At 45.3% G+C, this 14,169-nt stretch overlaps 1 protein-coding gene across 1 annotated transcript in view; it reads left to right on the top strand.

The window, feature by feature from the left end:
* The window catches only part of kif26ab (kinesin family member 26Ab), a 65,686-nt gene that overhangs the window by 23,938 nt on the left and 27,579 nt on the right, over window positions 1–14,169 (top strand). The window contains exons 3-4 of the mRNA XM_041060778.1: window positions 2,033–2,509; window positions 7,750–7,964. Of these exons, the coding sequence (XP_040916712.1) occupies window positions 2,033–2,509; window positions 7,750–7,964 (692 nt within the window). The remainder of the gene's footprint in view (window positions 1–2,032; window positions 2,510–7,749; window positions 7,965–14,169) is intronic.

Here is a 14,169-nt window from a genome sequence, read left to right as displayed (position 1 = left end):
TTTGTGTGTCTTTTTATTAGCTCTCCTAAATCAACACCTAACAATGCATGGAGAGAGAGAGGGGAATTGATTTCTTCTATCTACCAGGGCCCTGAGGTGGGTAAGAGGTGGTCAGAGGGTAAAGGGTGAGGGGTGATGGAAGGGTGGAGTTGACTGGTTATGACTTTGCTTCACTTTCCTGTCTAGGAAGCATGCACATGAAACCAGACTAGACAGTTTACAGAAAATATCAAAGCAGCGGTGTTTCACATTTCACAATGCAATTTGTCATAGACTGTTTCATCTCATTTCAGCAAAACTGTCCTGTCTTGTGTATAAATATCCTGCTTGAGCGTAACTGTAGAGACCATTCACATGTCAGGATCAAGCAGCATTAGATATCATTTTTTAAAGCTCTATCGTAGCTCTATCACATTTCTGTTATAAGCTTCTTACATTGAAATCCATTCCTTATTTGAATATACTCTAGCATCAACATTCACTTGATCTACCATTAGCCAGTCATCAGCATGTCACCGTGCTCAATCCCACAAAGATTTAAGCGATTTTCTACATTGAGTGTGTTTCTGAGTTGTGCTTTCATCCTGCCTTTGCCTGACAATGTCTAAAATAAGTAGCCAGTGGAATAAATCATTAACCAGAACCACTCAGTTAACATCAGTCCTATGCATGATTGTCCCTTAAGCAAAGTGATGATATGGAGATTACGCTTATCCCTCAGGGTACACTGAGTATAATTCAGTGGATACCACTGTTTGGCCATTTTTTAGAATAAGAGAAATGTACAGACATAAAACTGTGCGTCATTTTCTGTGAGGCTGTGGGAAGGTTATGGCATCATATTATTAATACTGTTGCTGTGTGCAGAGGAAGGTTCTCTAAAAGTCTTTGTGTTGAGCTGCTTTCACAGGGAGGAGATTTAGAGTCCCTCAACCTGCCTCTGTGGTCTCTGGGTCTATTGGGTGAGCTGTATTAAGTGGCACTGCATTAGGGCAGTGGATTGTTGTTTCCCCGCCGCTTCACTCCTCCTGATCACCTCGGAGGTTCCACGGAGCAAAGGCCTCATAAACATTTATGTATGGGCTGTGGGCTCCTGTCTTAGGCCATGACTCCACTGGGCAGAAGCCTAGTGCCCCTTTATGCCTCTTAAGAGACTGTCTTGACTGTGTGTGTGTTTGTGTGTGTGTGTGTGTGTGTGTGTGTGTGTGTGTGTGTGTGTGTGTGTCTGTGAATATTTGTCTCCCACAAACAGAAAAAGTTATGTCTCGTTCTCACTTAGGATTTGAATAGTTCACTGTTAGCTCTGTGTGGCTCCGACTTCCTGCAGGAGATAGTTATTTTCACATTTGGTGGCTCATCATATGTTTTCATGCTGAGACACTTATCATATGTAAATTGTATGGCTTTGGGCACTAGAGTCCCCTCAGCTGTTGTTGTCCTTTGTCATTCCTCTCAAGCAGAGATGGACACCCTAGGGAGCCTTCTTAGAGACAAAGTAGAAGGACAAAACTCGACTGGACACCGGCTCTGAAAGCAGAAGCACGCTGAAATTTTCTAGGTCTTTTTTCTTCCTAAAGCTTCACAAAATAAATAAAAGACACATTTCACTTGTTATTTTTGTGAAGAACGCCTCTGTAGGATCTTTCACTAATCCTTCGAAGCCCTATTTCAGAGTTGTCTGATCATGTTTGGCTTGTTTAGTCCCCAGCAGACGCTGTGAAATGAGCACATGCTCGGTGAACCCGATCAGCAGTCTTAAGTTGCATGCAGACGAAGCATCTCAGTCCAAACAAACAGCCATCCTGAAAAAAAAAAGGAAATGGTTAAGGCGAGGAGTTAGGGTCCCAGAGGGCAGTCAGAGACCACACTGCCAGCAGACCACTGACGCACATGGAAAAACACACAGGAAATCCTTTCAGAAGAACAGATAGTGAGATATGCTTGAAATGAAAATGTTACATGCGTTAAGCGTGTATATGGATTCATTGTGCATGGAGTTAAAGCCTCTCTTTTGTGTGTGTTTTCTCTGCAGGACCCTGGATATGCAACCTTTCTGTTTGAGCAGCTCCAAACACCTGGGAGCCACGAAGCTGGTGTCAACAGTTGCCAAGTGTGCTCCACGCCTCTGCACCAGCTGAGGCAGGAGGCCTTGCAGACGCTCCATGCTCCCGTCCTCACCTTCAACTCAGACATGGCAGCACTGCCCACTACATCCTTTTTACCACAGCCTTCTAGATTCACTGTGTCATCCTCAAGTGTCCATGCAAAACAACTGTCCAAAGGTCAAGCCATCACCCACAGTGTCCTGCCCTTGGGGGAGCGGCATAGGGTGCCGGGCTGGTCGCAAAGCCCTTCTGTCTCTTCAGGGGCTAAAACCAGTGTCCAGGTGACGTTGGCAGGAGGGCAGCTCACTGGATCCCTGAACTCCGTCACCATCCAGGCACAGCAGTACCTCGAGGGCATGTGGAGCATCTCCAGGGTCAACAACTTCCTCCCACAACCTAAACCGGTACATTTTTAATGTGTCTGTTTCATGCATTTAGTGCCAAATTCCTTTTAAAGCAAATTTCTAAATAGTTCACAATAGAATGAGATAAATTCCTAGAGGAGAAAATAGTGACATTATTTGGAAATCTGGAAGTCTGGCTACTTGACTACCCTCATAACATGAATAGACATAGATTAACTTAACGCAGAGCTCGTCAGGTCAAGTCTTGTCAATACAAATGTTACATTTCAGACTTTTAGAGAAGATGAAGCCCTGCAGAGAATTTGTGAGTCAGAACTCTGCAGGAGTGCTGACCTCTCATTCCTCCGTCGTCAAGGAGCCTGAGTGATCTGAGGTCAGAGGTCATCGCAGGACTAATCTGCTGACCTCCTCCTCAAGGGCATTTCAAATGACCACCCCACAGCATCACCATAACTCTTCTCTCATGTTGGATCAGCATTAGTCTGTGCTTTATTTGATGTCAAAGAGACTTGGAAAGGCCCTGAGTTTTGCCCCTGGTGTCATGATAGCTAATGATTAGTCATGCTGTAGCTGCATGTTTATGCAGTTTTCGTTGTAATGTAAGTCTAACAGTGTTGACAGTGACTTCCAGGATCTCAGATTGTATTTCTGGCTGCTGATGTTAAGGTGTCGTTTTTACTGATGTGTCTCTTCCTGCACTGACGGGAACATCTGGTCTCAGACCTGATTGACAAACGTCTGTGACATTCTACACCAGGCGGACTCAATGTACAGACCAAACAACATGTGCTAACATCATTTAGCCCTCGCTCTTTTAATATTTCCAATCAGATTCATAAGCTGTGAATTTTGCTATTTCTGTTTGAAGTGTGTTGATAACTGCAGTCAGTTACGGGCCTTGGCAGTGTTAGTCCTTCCTTTTCTGCTTGAAAATTGGAGACAGATTTTCACTCCTCTCTTTTATGTCAACAAGTGCCTGTAGAGATGGTTTATGGGAGGCCATCAAAAGCTTTTAACTGCATGTACGCAATCTAGGGCAAATCAAACAGCCTGGCACAGAAGGGAGTGGCTGACTGGTGTTCTCCATCTATCTGTCTAAAAGCAATTAGTGGCCCTTGGAGCTGGGATGAGTTTCTCAAAGCCACATAGCTGAGGCTGAGATCCTCCTCGGACAGAGAGAAATGTCCCTTCAGGGCACGAAGTTACAAACACATCAGAAACGGGTGTTATTTTCTCAAGCTTGTTTCTTTCATTAAAACCAGATCCTTCAGAATGACAAAAACACACACCAGCTCGCGAGGACTGGGAGTTACACTGTGCCGAAAGGCACAAGTTTAATTCATGAATCCCTCTTGGTTTCTTTGCAGAGAAAGCATGCAGTGTTGTTCAGACAAAGAAGCTCAGGACTGTGTGAGTGTGTGTAAAATAGAAATTCTTTAGTGTGTCAACCATGGAGCCTGGAGCACTCCCACACACAGCCCATTATAGGGCACCTTGAATCTCCCATCTGGGAAAAGGCTGTGGTTAACATCTGGAATGATGTTTGTGGTCGTTGGAATTGAAACTATCTGACTCTCTCTTTGTAATTGCCCGACACTGTTTCATATTTGTGTCTTGAAATGAGCAAACGGCACACAAAGGCACTTTTCTGAGATGGCCTGTCACAGGTCTACAGCCTGATGCAAAACCCCAGCTTTGATAAGCTCCACCTTTACAGTTGCTTAAGTAATTCCTGGTGTTACTGTCTGTTTGAAAAAAGAGCTACAAGCAGTTAAAGTGATCCAGAGTAACACATTACAAGCAGTATTGGGGTTACTATTCAAAACAAGAAATTAATTGACCCAAATTTGCAATTCTCCCATTGCTCCATAGAATCCACAAACACACGTGCGCTAATCTACAGAGACCAAGTGTTCTTAACCCATGAGGGTTTCCGTTATTGGCCCGCTAGTTGCCCGCTACCACAGCCTGCTCCTTTGCCACCAATGTGAAGCCCATCAGATGATGTTGGCTGCTGCTGCTTTGGTGCAGCTGGGCTTCCATGGCAACGTGCCACAGAAAGCAATGATGACAGGAAAAGAAAACGATACAGGAAGGAAAGGGAAGGACAAAACCCGCTCATGCCACACTGAGAAACAATTTAAAAATGTGTGCAATTATGTCCTGGTATTAGCTTAAAGATAGTTTTCTGTCAAGAGAGCTAAACATGAAGGTTGCATTGTGTTAGTCCTTTTCTCTCATGGTAGGACTCCTGTATTATTAGAGGTCTGTCCTCACCTCAGTTGGTTTCTGTTGGTTACAGAGGCCAGCCAAGCCTGACAGGCAGATTAACACAGGGCCTATTTCACCTCTGCAGTAATCGTCTGTTGACCGCTGGGATCAAAGGTCACTTGGGAGTCCTGGTAGTCTGTGGGGGACGACGGTCAACTTATAGGATGCTGGCCCACTCAGCTCACTTCAGACTTCACAGGAAGGACTATCTCGAGCCCCTTTCTCTCTTTCCACTCTTTTCTTCACTCTTTCCATTATGTTCAGGTCTCTCGCTTTGTCGCTCCCCCCCCCTCCCCTTTCTGTCTTTTCTTTCCACAGACAGACCAAGGCAAAGGGATCAGGGAGCGCTGGGGGTTAAAGGGTGGAAGGCCAGCTCATTACTGACTCTCAGTGCGAACGGCCCAGCACACATGGCTCCACTGACACAGCCTAATTACCTGACCGGGGGATAGATTGTACTGTTAAGCCAGAATCAGGGCCAGTCCAGGTCCAAGGCTACAGAGAGCAGCTTGGCTGAAGGGCTTAAGTCCCCAGTCTTAATACCGAGGGGAATACTCTTTGATAGGCACTGTGATGAGCTTGTGTGTGTGTGTCTGTGTGTGTGAGTGCATCTATGTCTATGTGTTTGCGTCTATGGTTTACCCATTTTGAGCCCACAGCCCAGCCCCACCTGTGACCAGCTGTCCCTGTATGCTCCTGAACATTCGCTGCCACTCGATTTTAAAGCCGACTCTACACCAGCTCAATCAGTGACAGACTTGATGAGCTATACACATCAGTTTCCTGTACGGCTGCGTGTGAAGTGCTCTAGTCTTTCATGCCAGGGTGTAATGGGTGTACTTCCCTGGTATGCGCCAAGTTCCTAACCTGTCACCCACACCAGCATGGTGTGAGGCTCTCCGCTCTGGTGGCTGCGTGAGGATCTGTATTTGGCTCATTTCAGTTTGCAGCCAGTTTTTCCACGGTGTTCCTTTCAAGTCATAACTTCGCACAACACAGCTTGATATCTGACTTAGCTTCCATTATAAAGTCTCAAGAGAGCAAAACCAGACCTCCAAAGCAAGAATGTTGATTCTTAACTCTGATAACAAGCTCAGAAGAAAGAAATGGGAATTCATGACATGCACTTGCACCGCTGGTCCACAGTTTGACAAATGGTCAGTGGAGCTTTTCTGGGAGAAGATAATGCAGCCGAGCTTTAATATAGCAACACGCTGTAGTGCGTATGAAGCTAACAGTGGCAGCACTCTGCAGAGCAATAGCCGAGCCTCTCGTGTGAATGTCAGAATGTAAGTATGCTTGCACATCCTGATGTATAGCATTCACATGTCAGGCCTGGCATATAAATAGTACAGCTGTCAGCCCGTGTTGACAAATGGCAGATAGTGGAAGGCCACACACTTTATAAAAAACATTGTAAAGGATGTTATTTTAGTTGCCAAACATGAATCTAGGGCAAACACTGAGGTAGTAAATATGCAGAGGGCCCGAACTGTGTTTATAATACATTTAATACACACGTCAAATGGCACCTAGTCTGCGGCGCTGTGTGCGCTCAATTCAAGGTCGTTGCTGATTGCACAATGTTCACGTGTCAGTGTTATAAATGTTTTGAGGAAAACTCTGGCCTTTATTTATTTAATTCCTAATGCTGAAAACCCACAGAACTGGTTCTTGTCAGCTACTATTGATCATTGTCCTGCAGGATAAACTAGCGGCTCCGGTGGGGATTAACCTTTTGTCAGTATGGCTGCTCAAGCTGAAGTGTAGTCTCAGAGTTGGCTTTTGGCTTGTATAATTAGGTCTGTGCACTCCTTGTGTTGGGCTATAAGCAATCAGTAACCCACTGCAGTCTCCAGAGTTCCAGCTGAACCTTGATGCTCTGTGTCCAGCAAGCTGCACCACTATTTGCTTTAACCTGTAGCAGAAACAGAGGACTAGAAGGTTTAGTGTATGAGTGGTTTATATTTTGTCTGGTTTATGTATCTGTAGCTCTGTGTTAAAACCTTTTCTGTACTGATACTTTAAACCTACTTGATGCTTTGTCAAAAATAGCATCATCAACACACTCACGATAATAATCTTTATATGACTTATTATGCATTTGTGCAACTGCCGTCACCTGCTGTCAAGATTTACATTTACATGGAACAAGCATAGTGCCAATGCATTAGATCCAGTGAACAATGAACCTTATTTACATTCTATTTTCACCTGTGTTCAGCTTTAATATTGTTAAAACAACAACGAAACTAAGAAGCTAAAAATCTGATTAATACTTGTTTGTCTTTATCTAGCACTAAACCTATTATGTTAATGATTAAACTGGTTTTGCTCTAGCTATAGATGACTTACTGCAGCACATACATAACAAATATGTAGACATACAAGTGGTATACCCAGTGCGGCTTTGGCATTAGTTACCAGAGCCCTAGGGCTGAAGCAAAGCATCTCACTGCATTTCACTTCTGTTCAATTACCAAGCTTCCAGAGCAGGGAGTGCCCATGCAAGCACAATTTAGATGCCTCATAAACATTTAAGCTATGGTACAAATCTCGCCTCTCACATGATGGTTGATTGTTTACTCTCTTTGAAACTCGCCCTTAGATAGACCGACTCGACCTGCTGGATGACACGTTTCTCATTCCTGATGAGTAAAGTGCCAAATTAGCCATGGAGGTATAGATATCATCGGGAGCAGAGTGAAGTAAATCGCTAGTGATTTAATTACTAATTAAATGTGGGTTATCACTTAATTACAGTAGGCTATAACCAGAGCAACCTCGAGAGTGTTGCCAGATTCAATGAATGGTGCAGCATCCTTGCTGTTCTGTGGGGAGCTCTCTGCTGTGGATACTGCTGACTCCCACTAACCGGAGCTGGCTGCAGCAGCTGCCCGTCCATCTGTGGCAGAGGGGAAGTAAATGGAGTGGAAGGAAGGTGGGCAAGAGCGATAAAATGTGTAAGTGTCGGTTGTGGTCTTATCTCTGTATCTCTGTGTCAACAGGCCCAGGGTTTGATGGGAGATGCGGACAGGGTTGTCACAGCGTCAGAGGCCCCAGTCACCACCATGACCACCACCACCAGCAGCAGCAGCAGTAGCAGCACCCTGACGCCCTGCCGTCTGAGGAGCTCCAGCCAACCGGGACTCCCAGCACCCGTCACCAGTACCTCCACCTCCCCCTCTCCTTCCTCATCTGCAGCAGCGTCGTTCTTCATTAGGTAAGAAACCCCCCCCCCCCCCGTCCTGTCAAATCACACACCACAGCCGAGTCTGTCAAAACACAGAGATTAGATTGAGCTGTTGTGGTGTTAAATGAAGTGTTTAGTGTTTGTGTGAACTTATGCGCATAGACACCTGCATGTATTCAAACTTGAGCGTGTGTAGGTGTACAGTACACGAGGACAGCCGGAGAGGAGACGCGCACAGACTCGCCTTCAAATGTCTACCCAAGGTCATGGTTCATGGTGTTAACATCCATGTGGGGCACCTATTCCATGGAGATGTTGTTCTTGCCATGGTTGAATTAAAGCATGCCTTGGGATACGCACCATCATGGGACTAAATGAACCTTTAGTCACAGGCACCAGTGCTCATGAATGGATAATAGAATTACATAATTTGACATAAAAAGGGAGTGTCTCACGAAGGGGCTTAGGTTAAAGCTAAGTATTGTCCTGAGGTATTTCTTGTTTAGTTATTTCTTTTTCTTCATCAGCCCCTCGGCTTCAGACAGCTGTATGTTAGATCCTCCTGCAGCTGCAGTGCGGGGCTTTTATTTTGTAATTTCGGTGAAACCATTTGGCCTCGGTGTATCTCGGGCTGAGGGAGGCTTTTTTAGCACTGCTTGGCTCTGGTGTTGTTGTTGCCCCGGAGAATACTTCACCCTCTCAGGGCGGGTGGATGGCTGGTGCAATGTGCTATATTGTCATTGATAGATTCCCTGGCAGGCTGGTCAGTGCATACATTCCCTGCCTTTACTCTCTGAGGAAGGCTATGCCATAATGAATGTTGGCGAAAGGGAAGCTGGCTAAGAATGATGCATGGGGCCATTGAAGCTCTGCACCACAGGAGGTGAAGGGACTTGTGGAGTGTGACAGGAAGCCCATTGGGGATCAGTCCGGAGCCTAGGTTTTTTCCTAGCACTCCCCAAATGGAGTTTATCTTGCCAGCTTTCACAGGGTCAGAGAATATGTGTGGGACCATGAGACCTCTCCTTTGGCTAAGGGGGACATTCCACTAAATATGCAACTTCCTGTGCATCTCGCTTCCTGTCGCAAGAGCAGTGGGTCTGAATAACACCAAGGTGTGGCCCTCTGCTAGACAGGGTTAATTCCTGACACTGATTTATTAGTTCTCATGTTTTCTTTGGACCTGAGCTCAAAAAGAGTAGCTTAAAGAGCCGTGTCTAGCCAGCCAGTGTAGGCTAAGCACAAGGAAAAAAGAGGGAGGTGGACTTGTTTTTTCCCTTGTAGCAGGTCCTGGTGGGGCAGAGAGGGTGTAGATGGAAGTACAGTAAAGGGTTCCACCTTTCATTTCATCACAAAGATAATTTGCTGCCAAGAATGTGGTGTTTTACTTGGCCCAGAGAAATACAATGATGACGGGCCAGATTCGCACAGCATCACATTTTGCAGATACAGAAAAGGGTGGTGGAGATGCACTGGGCTTGATTTGAAGTGCACGCACTTCCTGACCCTCTGCAGCTGCTGCCTGCGACAGGAATATCATCATCATCATCATCATCATGATTCTCGTACTATTGTTGTGTGTTTTTTTGTATATCACTGCCAATTAAAATGTAAAGTCCCCAAAAGTCAAAAAGAATTCAACAGATTTTCTGGTTTTCTTTCTGCTCTGGTAGTGCTCGAGTTGAAAAAAAAAATAAAGAAAGAGAGTGATGAAATTAGTGTCCTTCTTGTTTTAGACTTGATTGAAAACTATTTTCTGATTAGTATTCCTTTTTGTTCTCAGAAGATACAATTAGTGGGATGCATGTGGAAATCCTGAGAGCCCAGGATGTAGGAGCAGAATAACCAAACAGCAGCTTCTACCCCAATGGAGAGGAGAAGGCTCCTTAGACACTTGTCTGACATTCACTAACACTGTTCCACTCAGAGATGAAATTTTAATTAGAACGCAATTAGCTTGAGTCTAGCTGCTCTAGCTAGTTTGCTGCTGAGAGAAAAGAAGAGTGTGATGAAAAAAAAAAAGCGATTCATTGTTTAATTTTTCATTGGAAAAATAAGTCAACCATTCAACTGGTTTAAAAAAAAAAGCATTTAATTTGTTTCATTTAAGATGTGTACTGAGTTGAAAAATCATTTTAATAGAAATGTCGATTTGATAACCACAGAGCTCAGCAGGTCAGAGTCACATTTTTGATAATTCCTGTGCACAAATCAGTAATGTGTCCCCTTAGATTAATTATTTGTGCCCCTGAGCTGCTTAATTGTGCATTTAAATTACTTCTTTTTTTAAAAATTGGCTAATAATGTCAAGTTAAAACCACCAAACTCACAGGTTGTTTTGGATAGTTAGTGGTAAAAGCGACAAATGACTAATTCTTTCCTTAAGATTCTTAACAATAATTCATTCATTTCAGTATATATATTGAAATTTGTTTTGCCATCAGGGTATTTTCACATCCTTGAAATGTATTTTACAGAACTGATTGTTGATGTAATTTGTGTGGGCACATTAATTAGGGAGAGCAAATTATTAATTTGGTAGTTATTAATTCAAGGGAAGGAAGTGCTAAGCTGTATGCATGAATGTCAAAATTGTTAACCCCGATAGCTGCCAGGCTGTGTAGATAAATGTGAAACTCTAAGTGCTTTAAGTCTCTGTGTTGCTGCCTGTGGGAGCATTTTCCCATAAAAGTCCAGCAACCATGAATATTATCTTGAAAACATTTCTGTTTTCAGAAAATAGAAAATGACTTTGATCACACGATGAATGTATGTTTTAAAGATTTATTTTTCTTTCATCCTGCTTCCTGTCTCTGGGAATTGTGGAAAGAAGCCTGAAACAAAGATGACCCCGAGGTCATTAATGACCCACTGGTAATTAGACTGACTATACAGTCGCAAGGAGACAGGAAGAGTCAAGGGTCAAACTCTGACTAAATTGTGTGTGTCTGTGCATGTGTGCATATCATTATGTGTGTACGTGTAAGCCAGTGTCTGACTGGGGGTGGGGGTAATGAATTTAGAGCCATGTGCTCAGCTGACCAGCACGTTAAGTGCTGATTGCCTTGTGACAGAGCATATGATTAGTGTATTGACACAGCATTGTGTAATGAAACCAGGCGGAGTTCACAGCGGGGGCTAGACGGTGTGGCTAACAGATCCCTCTACCCATCTCTCTGTTCCATTAACACCTGCTGATTGTGACGGTGTGTTTATTACCCACCGGTCTCGGGGGATTTCTCAGTGCACACCGCTGAGAGGAGTCAAATGCTCAGTTTGCAGGCTACTTTGCTCAGTGTGTTCATTTCTGCAGAGCTGCATGAGAGATTTTCCATGATCTATTGTCAGTCCCTTGCTTCTGTTTGGGGGTTGGGTCGGGGGGGGGGCTAGTCCATTTGTCGCTTTGTAACCTCCCACTAATCATACTCAGGAGAGGGATGATTTGCCCACTCTAAAGATACACAGAGGTAATGAATAGAAGAGTACAGAAGACCTTGGAGACACAGCAAGTCAGCGGAAGACATCAGGGACATTATAGACTTCAGAGGTGGCACAAAGGCTGGCGGGCAAGGCTGTTGAAGGGGCAGGGCGGACAGCTGTTTGCTGGAATGCGGCCCTGAAGGAGTGTCAGGAGGAAGTGGTTTTATGGTCGGTCGTCCATCGTCCGCCCCGCAGCTGCTGCCCAGGTGAGTTTGTGCAGTAATGACTGTGATTGTGCAGAAGGAATCCTCCTGTAATTGTGGCAGCAGGGCCATTCAGCCCAGGTTCTCCTGCCTTTGTGTCAGCAACGCTCTCTCTGTCCTTTTATCCCCCAGGCTGCTCTGAGTAACCATAGAAAGCTGTCATTAGCTTGTGGAAATAAAATGTGACTGATTTTTCCTTCAGAAGTGGAGATGGGAAATCAGGAAGTTGAAATAACTCTCTCTACTCAACTGGACTATAATTTAGTCAGAGGGAGGGGACGTGCATCTCTTTGGCAATTGTGTCCAGTGTTTTACAAAGTGGAAGCACTGCAGGATCACAAGGGCATGTTCCTGTTCTGAATAATGTGTTGGATGACTTGCTGAAGTCTGTTGTTAAATCATGTTTATAGTGTGATTGTTTCCATGAGGAACTTGGTCTCTCAGTCCATCCTTGTTGGTTTATAAAGGATGTGGTGATGCTGGCGTGTGTTGCTGTAGTGTCTTCTTTTATGATAGGGGTGATCCACACAGAGAGGTTTGAGGCAGACAAAGCAGGACAGTGCTGTGTATGGTTGGCTCTGCTGTGATTGACAGCAGGGATCTCTGTCACTGACAAATAGGCAGGGCAGATTATGTGGAGCAGAGGGGTCTATTGAGCACACTGGATCAGGGCCCACATGGCAGGGGGATAAAGATACAGAGTGGGACGGTGACTGCCTGGGACGAGTGCGCTTGTAAATGTTGTCATTCAGAAGGCGTCCTCGGGCTGATGCTCCACTCTGACAGCATCAGGAGCAGGAGGTCTGCGCCTGTGGAGAAGAATATCGAACTCGCTACCATGGGAGTCAAGTAAGTTATGCTGTATACAGACAACACTGAGCTCACTTGGATGTGTGATGCTCTTCTTGTGTGTATTTGTGAACTAATGTGTACTAGATGCACCTTTGTGTGTCGGTATTTGATTCTCCGTGATAAGCTGCGGTGTCTATTATTTTTCTTTTCTTTCTTCACCCTCTCCCTCTCTCTCACTTTGTCTTTTTTTCAGTGTCTCTCTCTTTTCTGCTCTGTGGAATGTGCAGTTTTGTGCAGTCGGAGTTGGACTGTCTGCTCCCTGGGGGGCGAGAGGGTAATGGTTTTGTTGTGAAGCCGGAGTGAGATGGATTCCTCCACCAAAGTGAGAGTAGGCGAATGTATAGCATGGCAGGAAACAATGCTGGCTCCATTTTGAGGACACAACCACAGTGGAGCTGAAATGTTAATGCTACCTTTACCTCCAGAGTCCCTACAAATGACAACTGATTCATATCAGTCTGCTGAATCTGAGCAACACATGCCCAGGGCAGGGAATGTCTCATCGCAAGTATTGAGTGGGTGGTAGTCGGGATGGCTGAGCTGCTCTGTGGTATTTGTCTTTGTTTACTGTTGGATAAAACACCAGCTGGTATTTTCCTGCCATAATCAGGCTGATGGGACTAATGGCTGCCTCTGTGCAGTGGCAGACTCAGTGGCAGCACCAGCTGAGGCCATGAAGGGGCTGCAGCCTGTAGACAAGCCCAGGTGTGAATCTATCCAGGGCCTGTCAGGCGCCGTCAAGGCTGAGGTGTTGATGGAGATCCAGCCTGGCCTTGCAGCCTCAGGGATCTACAGCAGGTAGATACATCCCACTACCCTCATGTGCCTTCTCATCCACCCTCAAACAACACTTTGTTGCGTCTCTCTGACTCATAATCCTCCATGATTCTCAGGTAACAGACATTAGAAGGATACAGATTTAATCTTCCACCGTATCAAACATTGGCATGGAAAGGCAGCATTCAGACAGCCAGAGTGACTCTTATATATTGTATGCTGCACAGGAGTATATACTGAATATTGCATGACAAATTCTGATTTAGATTCTGTGAGTTACTCGTCACAGAATCCGTGTTCAGACGAATTTGCTGTACAGCTGAAGTGCTGATGTCGCAGTGGCAGATTCCCTTGACTGTTTCCTGGGTTTCTGTCTCTTCCCTGGGATATGATAACATTCTGTGCTAGCGCTGTGCCCCGCTCAGCACCAGGGTGATGGGCACTGTTGTGACGGGCAGTGTAGAATCACTTGAGCCTGTCGTCATGAACAGCAAACATCTCCAGTGATGGGGAAAAGAAAAATAGAGGCTTTGTCACAGCTTGCGTGAGTGATAACCCGGTGCCCTTTCCCCTGTCCCCCCAAATGAATCCCTGAGTCAGGAAGTCTGTCTGGCCCACTCACATAGCCTGCAGGGGGGCAGTGAAGAGGGGGCTGACAAACAAAGAGCTGAAGCGCTGACTCAAGCCTATGCACTCACCCTGGGTCCACGTGTACTAAGCCCTGAGGGGAGAGGGGAAAAGCACGGCTGTCCACTCCAGACAGATTCCTTTCACACATGGTGAAATGAGAGGATGTGGAGCATAGACCTCTGTCCTGTAGGCTTGTCCCCCTAACACAGTGTTGCCTTTTTCTTTCAGTATGTCGGTAGGGATGATAAAAAAAAGCCAGTGTGTGTGTGAGGATAGTTGCGTGTGGGCAGGCG

Source organism: Toxotes jaculatrix, chromosome 17 (assembly GCF_017976425.1).
Source record: "Toxotes jaculatrix isolate fToxJac2 chromosome 17, fToxJac2.pri, whole genome shotgun sequence".
Lineage (NCBI taxonomy): Eukaryota > Metazoa > Chordata > Actinopteri > Toxotidae > Toxotes > Toxotes jaculatrix.
Note: the sequence above shows the minus strand (reverse complement) of the source record. Positions and strands in the feature narration are given on the sequence as shown.